Source organism: Protopterus annectens, chromosome 3.part1 (assembly GCF_019279795.1).
Source record: "Protopterus annectens isolate FY-2018-M chromosome 3.part1, PAN1.0, whole genome shotgun sequence".
Taxonomy (NCBI): Eukaryota; Metazoa; Chordata; order Ceratodontiformes; family Protopteridae; genus Protopterus; species Protopterus annectens.
The window spans coordinates 503,570,583-503,582,790 of record NC_056732.1 but is presented as its reverse complement, the minus strand read 5'-3'; the positions used below and the strand labels follow the sequence as shown (position 1 = coordinate 503,582,790).

Genomic DNA, 12,208 nt, shown 5'->3' with positions numbered 1-12,208 from the left:
TCATAAAGTACACATTCATATTGTTGATGTTTTCAACAGAAAGCAAAATGTTTTACAAGAGGTATAGAGGTGAGAGAGCTACACTTGTGGAATAGAAGACAAGGATGGTTGAGTATGAAGGAGTATTCCTAAAGCTGGGAAAGAGAGTGACTTCCAGTATCACTAACAGGAGTAGGATATGCAGGGTGCTGAGCAGGGATGAGACTATAGAGGACTGATGTGCTAATCTGTTGCAGTACATTTGCAGAGCCAGGAGTTGACTAAGTGAGACTTTAGCTGTAGTTTGACTTTAGTGAACAGTCCTGTCTTACTGTTAGGGGGTTGGAATTCCAGGTTTTGAGTTTGATGGTAGTAGAGGGAACAGCCTTACAGAGTTATTAGGTTTTGATATATGTAGAAACCAGCCATACCTTTCAACTTATTTGCTCATGAATTCTGGTCAAAGCTAAAAATAATGGTGGGATAAACGCACAAAATCAAGGATAATTTTTAAATATTACTCTAATTCACTTAATTTTTACTAGAACAAAACGTTTTATATCAACATGCATTTTCAGAGCAATAAGACATATGGAACTCAAATGTCTGACATTATTGTTTGACTGTAATCCTCAGTTACGTACCAAAAAATCAGAAATGTAACAAGGAATGGGAAATAACATATGAGGCAAAATTGAGGATATTCGGCAAAATACTGGTTTGCTGAGAGGTATAATGCCAGCTCATGGATCAGTTAAGCATCCTTAGCTAACGAACTGCAGTGACAACACTGACTTGACTCAGTAACATCTGTTTAGCCATTCCTTTTCATTTTGACAATTCAACAGTAATTTATAACTGTCTCATGCATCATACCTCTCAACTGTCCCTGATTTTCAGGGACATCTCTGACTGAAATTTTACTTCTGTCTCTCTCTTAGTCCCTTCTAAAACTGGTGACTTTTGCATGAAAAGTGGTGTATTACACTTAATAAATAATGACAATAATTAAAAGTGATAGACTTCTTTTACTTCAGAAAATGTATATTAATTCACATTCTCTTATTCTGTCAATGTCTTACATTAATAGTATTAATATTTTAAAAGTGTCTCTGATTTTTTTCTGGATTTGTCCCTGATTCTGTTGAAATTTGTCTCTGACTGGTTGAGAGTTATGCGCAGTATTAGAAAGTGATTTTTGAAATATTTTGGTTTATATTGGTGAATATGTTAAACGTTCACCTGAAATTTAGTGCATGAGAATCTCTGAGAAAACAGGTTAAAGAGAAGATGATTAAACCATCTTGAAGTTGCAGGAAATCATAAGATTGGGCTGATGCCATCTTTGTTTGTTTGCATATTTATTTATTTATTTATATTTTTTTCCAGATTATAGAACAAAAGAGTATCCATTTTCAGCGCAGGCTAGAGGAGAAAACTTCCTAAAATATAATTTATCAGGAGCAACCCAACCAGAGTTCCAAAGTACACACTACTTAATACGATTGTGGTTCTGTTAACAAAACTGTCTCTGGGCAGTAACAGTCAACAGTGGATTAGTTTCTAAACCAAAAGGTATCAGAAAAATAATTGCTTAGTTTCAAATAAGCACTCAAAAATCAGATGATGTTTAACCAAATAATGATGACCCATAGCTCATAATATTGATTACTCTATGAGCCATGAGACTGTGAGGGTAAGTTAACAAGTTCACTTGCATGAAATGTTCTATAACTGGTGTTGTTCACAGAAGTAGATGAAAAGTTTATGCATTCTCATTAAATGTGTTCTCTATTAATATCCACAGTCTAGCAGTACTGTCTGTCCTGTACTCAGTTAAAGCTAAACAGATGCTATGTAAAAGCCACAAGACTCCCTGGAATGCTATAAACAGTTTATTCAGCAGCTGTAATTAAAACATTCAGAGCAACAGTCTGGTAGTTACCAGTACTTAAAATGTCTGCCAATGTTTTATGAAATGAGCTCTCCAGCACTGATGTTTTCTGTCAGAACAAATTAGCCAGTGGTGAAATGCGAATAATGTTAAAAGACAGTTTCAACATATTCTCCTATGTTTAGTCAAGTGTAAAGTGGGCAAAAGTCTTAATTCCTTTTCCCCAGTTCTGAATCACCTGATCACTTTTTACATAGGAAATCACTACCGGAGCAGTTTCTATTTGTCTTAAAGCACAGATTCCAAATGTTTGGGCTTGTATTTTTTTTTCTCCACAATTGTGTAACTCCCATTAGTATATGTAAGTAAGGTGGGTGTGGGGATTTGCACTCCTGATATATATAAATATATATATATATATATATATATATATATATATATATATATATATATATATGCATGTATATATTAATTTTGAGATGAAGCTTAAAATGGTTTAACTTAACTAACATAAGGGAAGCTTAGTAAGCTGTAGCCAGTCAGTTAGAACTCTTAACTTAGTATGGGACATTGTGCAGGCAGAACTGAGAAATAAAAGTAGGATGTTTGGCAGATGTAATGATGTTTTTAGCAGATGTAACAAAAAATAACCATTGAGTCATTGCATTGTACTTAATTTTCCTGATATAATTACTCACTTCTGTTCATTCACAGTTTAACTATTTAGTTGTTGGCTTACAAATTCTGCAAAACATGACAAGGCTGCTTCTTCAGATGTTTTTACAATTGTCCTGCTTTTCATTATATAATCATCTGTGACGTAGATTGAGAGTCAACAGGGCACCATTATTCAGTTCTCATTTCAGTCCAGACATAGGATGAGGATTCTTGTTTTTAAACAGCTCCAGTACAGGCATTACATTACTGCAATAGGTGTTATTTGTTTGAAATGGGATAACAGGGTGCATACTATTTCAGATTTCTGTATATCTTTATTAAATAATGAAACCCAATGTAGTATACTGAACAGAAACAAAGAAAAGCAAACAAAAAAAATAGTGCCCCCCCCAAAAAAAAGGAAATCAATTAACCACCACATTGCAGCAAACAGTGCTTCTGTCTAGTAGTGGTACATTAAATTGCTTTGTATTCACCTGCATTGGCTGTCTGCCATCTATCCTGTAGAAAATAATATCATGAATGACAGATGTAACTGTATAACACCTCAGTGGTATAGCTTCATGGGACGTAAATTCAAATTCAAACGGAATTAAAAAATTATGTGGAATTAAAATCCATGCTACTTAGTGTCATGCATTTGCAGTGTTAAATAATTGTGATTACTGAGGCCATTCGTTATCATACCTTTTGATATGAATAATAAACCATCATATGACTAGACATTTTTGCATCACTAATATGGTGTAGAACATGTAGAGCAGCACTTTCTCCTGAGATACAATTTTTTTTCTTAATTCATTGATCTGTTTATCCATTGACACACTACTTTAATTTCAATGTATGATGTGATAACTAGGGATAGAAAGGAATTTAGAGCATTAGGGAACAAGCTAAGGAGATGAAGAATGTAATACATGGTGACTGCTACCCTCCAGTGTTTATCAAATACCTGTCTGTTATAGTACTTGCACAGTCCCCAGTGCAACAATCTGGCCACAGTATTGGGCCTTCTATTATTACCTTTTTTATTGCCAGATTGAATGTTTATCTAAATGGCTATAAACTCTGCATCAATTCCAGTATATTACTTTTTATCATCAGAAATCAAGTTATAGATTTATATTTCTTAGGATGGCTTGCAGATTCACTCGTAAGGAGTAGCTATCATTTGTCCTGTTGTTAACCAGCATAGTGTCTGTTCAGGATCTACATTTAAAGTATTTCTTTCTCAGGGCTAAATCTTTCTGTTAATACCTTTAGTCAAAAGTTAGGTATTGCATCTGAGTTCTCAATTGTGTCTCAATTTCTCTGGTGGTTACATCATTCCATTTCATACCGCCTACATTAGAGCTCTGTACTGTGCCACTTTTAATTTGTGTATCAATTTGCCATATTTATTATGTTCAGTACAGTTTTCATAAATACTTCTCCAAAATTTAAATGTCTTTTTTTGTGGCATTTCTGTTTATTTTGAGAGGTTTTATAGTTTTCTATAAAGCCTTTTTGGGTCATCAATGAATTGTTTATTTTGCACTTGTCCTTTATCTTTATTTGCATACCTTCTAAGTTTTTTTCCTGCTTTTTTTAGCTTATTATTGGAAATAATGCATGATAAATCTCAATCTGTGTTCTGATACTGTGTGTTGCCTTTACCCCATCTATCTTTCTAAGGATTTTTGATGATCTATTCTCCTTTTCTATATTCTTCTTAGTGATACTTCATGTCTTAGTTGCTTTATAGTTTTCTCTATGCTGATGTCTCTATGGTGGCATTCTACTTCTTTCCGATCCTTTGTTTCTCTAGATGTTTGTGGTAACACTTTATCCATTACTAGTTTAGCTGCACAGTAGCACATCCTATTTATTTTACTTCTTCCTTTCCTTTCCTTTCCATTGTTACTCTATGTTTTTGTAGTAACACTTTATCCATTACTAGTTTAGCAGCACAGTAATATATCCTGTTTATTTATAACAGATGAATTTTCCTTCATAGTCCTGATTATTGTGTTTATTTCTTTTACCAGTCTTCTAACATTTTAGGTCTTATTTATTTTCTGTAATCTATTTGTGTCACCTATCCTAATATGTCTATACATCTCTGCTAAGTCAAGCAGGTCTTCTCTGACATCATTTCCGTCTGTACTGAGAGCATCTTATTTGCTCTCTGTTTCCTATGAGACTTCTACAGATGGTTCCAGAGCATTGTCCTGTGACATACTCTCTTCAGATGTATCCTGCTTCATCTGTTGTTCCTCCATATAGAGACCCATTGGCCCATCGCGTCATACTCTTACCTGTGTCAGAGTTGCCACTGTTTCCTGCTCCTTCCCTTGCTGAGCAAGTTGAACTGGACTTTCATATGAGTCTCCTAAAGCAGGCTCCAGAACATTGGCTGTGACATATCCTCTCCACATGCATCCCACTCCACCTGGTACTTTTCTAACTGGGGATCCACTGGTCCATCATGTTGTACCACTGCCTGTGTTGGAGTTTCCACATTAAACCCTTCACTTCACAGATCCTCTATCACTTCAGTTTCTACTTGTTTACTTTATATGTCACTGATCTTTTTTTTTACATTCCCCTTTTGTGATCTTATTTTTTTCTACTCTGAAATTTACCATATCAAAGTGTCTGTATTTCACTTCAAATATCATTGTAGATGCTTATTTCATATTGATTAGTTTGGCTTTCTTCTCTACATAAATATCTCACCATATCAGATATCTTTATTCCCCATGCCTTGTTCCCTTTTATACCATTCAATAAACTCTGTTGTTGATCTTTATATTTTCTGACTTCCTCTGTCATTTCGTTTTCTAGGTGGTCCAGTGTTTCTTCATCTAGACAATATTTTTCTTTGATCTGTTGCATGGCAGAACTTAAATATTTATCTATAGCTTTTAATGTTTTTTCTTGAGCAAGTACTTTTCTTTCATTTAATTTCTCTCTTGCTCTTGCTCCATAAACTCTGTCTGGGAATTCTGGCCTTCTTGCAATATATAAATTTCTTCCTAATCCAAAACAGTCTACTTTATTATCTCTGTATTTCTTGCTTGGCCTGTCAGTTTTGGGGGGTTTTTTGTGGACTACTTCTTCCTTTTATCACGAGGGAGAGGCACCCTCCCCTTATTCTGGCCCAACCGTGTGGTAGGAATGTTTTTATGCCCTGAGGATTCTACACTGCCTTTTGTCCAGTGCATACACCAGGAGCAATGAAGATGCTCAGATCAGTGTGTAAAAATCCCTATATTACACTCCTTTAGTGACCAGTATGGTAGTACCCAGTGGTCAGAAATGGAGGAAGGAAACAGATCAGCCTGACTGGGAAAATAAAGGAACTAAAACATTTGCTCATATGGTACAAAGTGTGACTAGATCCATAATATTTGCATTTTTTGAGACTTTGCAGAACCATTTTATTTTACAACAACAATGCAGATTGTGTTATTTTGAGCTTTGGCCTGCTAAATTTACTTCTAACCTCATTCAAATTTAATACTTCCCCACATTCTCTAATTATTAAAAAAGCACTCCTCAATTACCTAAATCTTTGGAAATGACCAAGTTTCACTAATATATAATTTACTTATTAAGGAAGGTACTGCTTATGTCAAATTGATAATGTTAAACAATTTTGGTAGCAGTCGCAGAGTTGATCAACAGGAAGTAATAATGTCTCAGCACTAGGCATTCAAATTCCTATATTTTTTCCCTTCAGTGTTTATGCATCAGTTTATGTTTTTTTATGATGGCTATTGGTCTTCTAGAAAAGGTGCAAAAGTTAAAGGTTCATAGCAGAGAACTTATATAAGTGGTGTTCTGCACAAACTTTGGACCTGCACTAAGGTCCAGCCTTTATGGTCCCATGCAATTGCCAAAACTTCTAAAATAAATCATTTTACCTATCACACTGAATTTTTGGCTTCATTTTACATTTAGAGAGTTTCATTTATCTGCACACCAGAGTCAATTTTTTATTTGTCCGCTACTACAATGTTATGTATAGCTTCATGTTAGAAGTATCCAATGCTCTTAATTTTGCAGGACTTGACTGTTTGTATTTGCCGGCAAAGTAAGAAACTTTTAAAATAAATTTTGAAGGCAGTCTCATTGTTAGTATCTAAAGCTCACTGGCAATTAGGACAAAATATTTCTGAAATTTGGAGCGTTTTTGTTCTTCACACAGTTGTTATAATTGTTTTGTTGATTGCTAACCTTATTATATTTATTATTCAGGTGAAAGTTGTGATGGTTTAGTGTTCTTGTCTTGTTTCTGCTTTTGTTTGGCATGAACATGTTATGAGTAGCGGTGTGAATTATTGTGGTTGTTATTGTGCTGTGCTGTTTGTTACTTGTTACATTCTGCAAAAAAATATGTATTATAGTCTTTTAGGTATCAACACATTAGCTTCCACTCTGTAAAATGAAGATTTTGTAAAGATGTTTGTAATGCCACCCATCGTGTTGTTGAAACATGCTAACTTGTCCAAGTTGTGAGGCCAAAGAAAAATGAACTCTAGGAAGTTGAAAGGATGGTTGCTGATGAAGAATTACGGAGATCTGCAGGATTCCTGGTCAGAAGGTTAAGTAGGTGCCAAAATAGTGTCTGAGCACTTTGAAAATTATGATTAAGGGAATAGAGGGTTGAGGGGATATGCTGTAATAGAAATGGAATGCATTTAAGCATACCTCTTAGCTGTCCAGATTTTCACAGGATGTCCAGACTTTTGCCTCATATTATTGGTCTGCTCCAAATAAAATTTGTGATTTTCTGGCAAATCACTGGAATGATCTGAGGACTGAAGTCACAAAATAGTGATATATGTTTGAGTTTCAGACTTCTTATCCTTCAAAAAATGCATGCTAAGACAAATCATGTTATTCTAGCAACCTTCTAAGTTTATAATAGCAATATTAAAAATCTGTCCCTTTTTTAGGCCTTTATCCCCCCTCCCCATTCTGTCAAGCTTTGTCCAGATTTTTTTGCACTAAGAGGTTGAGAGGTATGCATTTAAGCAGAACTTGGAAGAAAAGGTAAAACATTCCAGACAACGATTATGAAAAGTATATCAGAAAATGAGAGAAGAAAGAGAATACAGAAACAAGGCAACATGGTGGAATTAAACAATAGAGAGAGGACAGATTATGAAGGAAGCAGGTGTTACAAGGAAAATGGAGGACAAAAATACTGTGAGAAATAAACAGAAGATGAACTTAAGAAAATACAACTTAAAGTCCAAGAAATACCAGAAGAAAGAAGTTAGTGAGAAAAAAAGGACAATGTAAATTACAAGATAGAACTGTAGAAAATAAATATAGTAACAGAAAGGATAAGGAAATACTGTTGGTGGAGGCAGGAACAGAAATCAGACAAGGTTTTGGCCTGGAATTTAAAGGAAAAAGGAAAGAACAGAGATAAGAAAAATATTGAGAAAAGATAGATATTTAATAGAGAAAGAGGATAAAGAACAGATATCAGGGTCCTATGAAGATCTGTATATTCATCAGAAAGAACACAGACACGTATTTACAGTCGATATAAAAAGTGTACACACCCCTGTCAAAATGCCAGGTTTTTGTGATATAAAAAATGAGACCACAATAAATCATTTCAAAACTTCTCCCACCTTTAATGAGACCTATAACCTGTACTATTCAATTGAAAAACAAACAAATCTATTAGGGGAAAAAAATATAAAAAATAAAAAACGTACAATAAGCTGGTTGCATAATTGTGCACACCCTTAAACTAATACTTTGTTGAAGCACCTTTTGATTTAATTACATCATTCAGTCTTCTTGGGTAGGAGTCTATCAGCATGGCATATCTTGACTTGGCAATATTTGCCCACTCTTCCTTGCAAAAGCTCTCCAAATCTGTCAGATTACGATGGCTTCTCTTGTCCACAGTCCTCTTCAGGTCACCCAACAGATTTTCTATTGGATTTAGGTCTGGACTCTGGCTGGGCCATTCCAAAACTTTAATTTTCTTCAGGTGAAACCATTCTTTTGTTGATTTGGATGTATACTCAAGGTCATTGTCATGTGGAAAGGTGAAATTCCCCTTCATCTTCAACTTTCTAGCAGATGCCTGAAGGTTTTGGGCCAAAAGTGACTGGAATTTGGAACTGTTCATAATTCCCTCCACCTTGACTAAACCCCAGTTCCAGCTGAAGAAAAGCAACCCCAAAGCATGATACTGCCACCACCATGCTTCACAGTGGAGATGGTGTTCTTTTGGTGATGTGAAGTGTTGTTTTTGCACCAAACGTACCTTTTGGAATTGTGTCCAGAAAGTTCAGCTTTGGTCTCATCAGACCATAACACAATTTCCTACATGTTTTTGGGAGACTTGATGTATTGTTTTGCAAATTTTAGCTGGGCCTGGATGTTTTTCTGTGTAAGAAAAGGCTTCCTTCTTGCAACCCTACCCCATAGTCCAGACATATGGGGAATACGGGAGATTGTTGTCACATGTAGTACACAACCTGTACTTGCCAGAAATTCCTGCAGCTTCTTCAGTGTTGCTGTAGGTCTCTTGGCAGCCTCCCTGACCAGTTTCTGTCTTGTCTTTTCATCAATTTTGGAGGGACGTCCAGTTTTTTGCAATTTCACTGTTGTCCCATATTTTCTTCACTTTTTGATGACTGTCTTCACTGTATTCCATGGTATAGTCAATGCTGTGGAAATTTTTTTGTACCCTTCTCCTGACTGATACCTTTCAACAATGAGATCCCTTTGATGCTTTGTAAGCTCTCTACGAACCATGTCTTTTGTTGTAGCAGGCAATTGAGTAAATGTCAGGAAAATCCTACTAGGGCAGTTGAACTTTATTTGGGGTTAATCCGAGTCTCTTGTATTGATGGCAGATGTGTACCCAAGAAGACTGAATGCTGTAATTAAATCAAAAGGTGCTTCAACAAAGTATTAGTTTAAGGGACTGCACACTTATGAAACCAGCTTATCATACATTTTTTATTTTTTATATTTTTCCCCTAACAGATTTGTTTGTTTTCCAATTGAATTTTACAGGTTATAGGTCACATTAAAGGTGGGAAAAGTTTTGAAATGATTTATTGTGGTCTCATTTTTTATATCACAAAAACCTGGAATTTTAATAGGGGTGTATACACTTTTTATATCCACTGTATATATAAATGTGAACAAAAATGATGATCCAACAAAGAAGGTCTAAAAAGGAAAGCAACAGAAAATGAAGATAAAAAATGATAAGCAAACTGAAAAGGAATAAGTTGGTAGAGATGGAAGAACGGCCAACAAAATTTTATACTCAGTTAAAAGAGGATATTACAGAACACTTAATATGGGTCTTCATAAAAGGAGTGCTTGGAGAGAGAGAGAGACAGAGAGAGAGAGAGAGAGATGCTGTCTCCCTCAGTGAAAAAATCAAGAATAATATGTTTACCCAAAGAAGGCAATAAAGTAATGCATCAAGGACCCTATAGGTCAGTCTCTATCATTAACATGGATAGGACAATTTTGGGTAAACTACTGGTGATATGATAAAGAAATGTATGCCAAGACTAATTCAAAAAGACCATTCTGGTTTAATTTAAGACAGGACCTTATTTGAAAACTGGTAGACATGCTGAAGTTCACACAAAAAAAAAAATATGAGGTAAAGGGGATGGGAAAGGCATGGTTCACACTGTTTAATATTAAAAAGCACTGGATTCAGTGGCATGATACTTCCTCTGGAAAGTATTAAAGAGGATCTATATTCCAACAAAAGTCAATCTGTAATATAGTGACTACTCCAGTTTAACAGAGAAGAATGGCTAAACACTCTTTGTATTTCTTAGAATGGAGATAGTATATATTAAACTGAAATGCATGATATTCACAGCAAAGGAAGTAAAGCAAAGGAGAATGAATACTGCTTGTTGCAGAGAAAATGAGTGGTGCAGACTACTGGACAATACACCTAAATACTCTACATGACCTGTTGTTCACCCACCTATTTATCACTGTATGCTGATTAATTCCCATACCTTTAGCTCCATTTATAAAAAACTCTTTGCCTTACATACTTCATTATTTGCAGTAGAAGTAGAATTATATGCTATAGTACATGTTCTTCCATGTGGTACATAAACAAGGCCTTTTACTATGGTGTTACATAGCCACTAATGACCACAGAGAATGGAAGGGCTCCATTTTGCTTGAACACTCTCATTATTTGGAGAACATTTAGAAGCTGTTAATGATTTTCAGACCTCTTGATGCTATAGTCAGCACACTTACATTGGGTACTACTAAATGCTCCAGTAGAAACCGTGTTTTTTCCCAAAGGGCACCTATGGCAAGAACGTCTTCCTGATGCATCTTGATAAGATCCACGTTTACATTTCACACATTCATTCTTCTGAAAGTAACTGCCTGGTGGGCAAACACCTGAAAAACATAATATTTCTGATGTTTAAATATTGGTATACCATTTTATTTTTCTTCAAATATTTTCAAAAATAACATGACGAGTTTTTCATGTTCTGTAATTCTAGCCAATCTTGTATAGTAAGAATACACATCACTATTCAAGTAAACTGACTGGGATTGATTTTTTTCTTATAATAATCTAAAATTATGAAACAGACAAAGCAAATAACAGTATGTAACCATGTTTACCTTTGTATACACTAGTAAACAACGTGCAGTACAGTATTAATTTGTCATGCACAACAATATGAATTGTAGGGTTCTTTTTAGAACACCGAACACTTGAAATGTCAAATGTCGTATGGTCAACACCATATGATCGACATTTCAAGAGTTTGAAGGTTAAATGTGATGGCACCATATGGTGCAGAATGGGAGAATTGCCCTTTTCTGCACTGAAGTGCGGCCTCGGAGTTGGTATACTTAAGTAGAGGGGTGTGGGGGCCATAGCCCCCCACATGGGGGTGCAGGGGGGCTTGCCCCTCTGCTCGCAGTGTGAAGGTATGTTTTTCTTTTTTTTTTATTGTATATTCGATCTTTCAAACTTCGACCATATGTTGTCGAACATATGGGATTCGAAGTTTTGAAAGTTTGAATATATAATATAGACCCGAATTGTATAGACAAGATTGTAAGTTATTTAAAACCTTTCTGCATCCTGGTTTTCATATGGCATGAGAAAAATCACCTCCTCTTAGTCAGCTAATACTGCTTTTAGTAAATAAAGACTGTGTGCATATGGTATCTTAATACACATAGTAATTGTCAAGCAACTGTAACAAACCAGCATATTCTCATAAGGAAGGGTTACAATTCATGCTGAACTCAAGACCAGAACTCAAATAACCAGCATGCATTAAAACCCTGAGGTAGGAGGTTGCCTGTTTGCATCAGTTGTTCTAAGCAGTGTTGCTTATAGGCGATGGAGGAGCAAGCAGGCCATGAACTTAGTTTTGTGGCCACTTCCAGTTATTTAAATGATTAAATCAAGATAAATGGCATTCAATTTCATTGCATTAAGCAACATTGGATGTGAAGAACATGGAACATAGTTAATCATTCTGAACTACTATAAAAATAAACATTCTAAGCTGGGCCACAGTTTTTGAATCATGTTCCACAATACAAAATAACCTTCTTATTTACATTTCTTAAAAGTCCCTCTGTAGTAGCTGACTTTGTCCCTTATCAAAT

At 35.3% G+C, this 12,208-nt stretch overlaps 1 protein-coding gene across 1 annotated transcript in view; it reads right to left on the bottom strand.

Moving 5' to 3' along the window:
- The window catches only part of TG (thyroglobulin), a 2,464,750-nt gene that overhangs the window by 1,795,876 nt on the left and 656,666 nt on the right, over nt 1-12,208 (bottom strand). Inside the window, exon 21 of the mRNA XM_044066937.1 lies at nt 10,823-10,972. Within this exon, the coding sequence (XP_043922872.1) occupies nt 10,823-10,972 (150 nt within the window). The remainder of the gene's footprint in view (nt 1-10,822; nt 10,973-12,208) is intronic.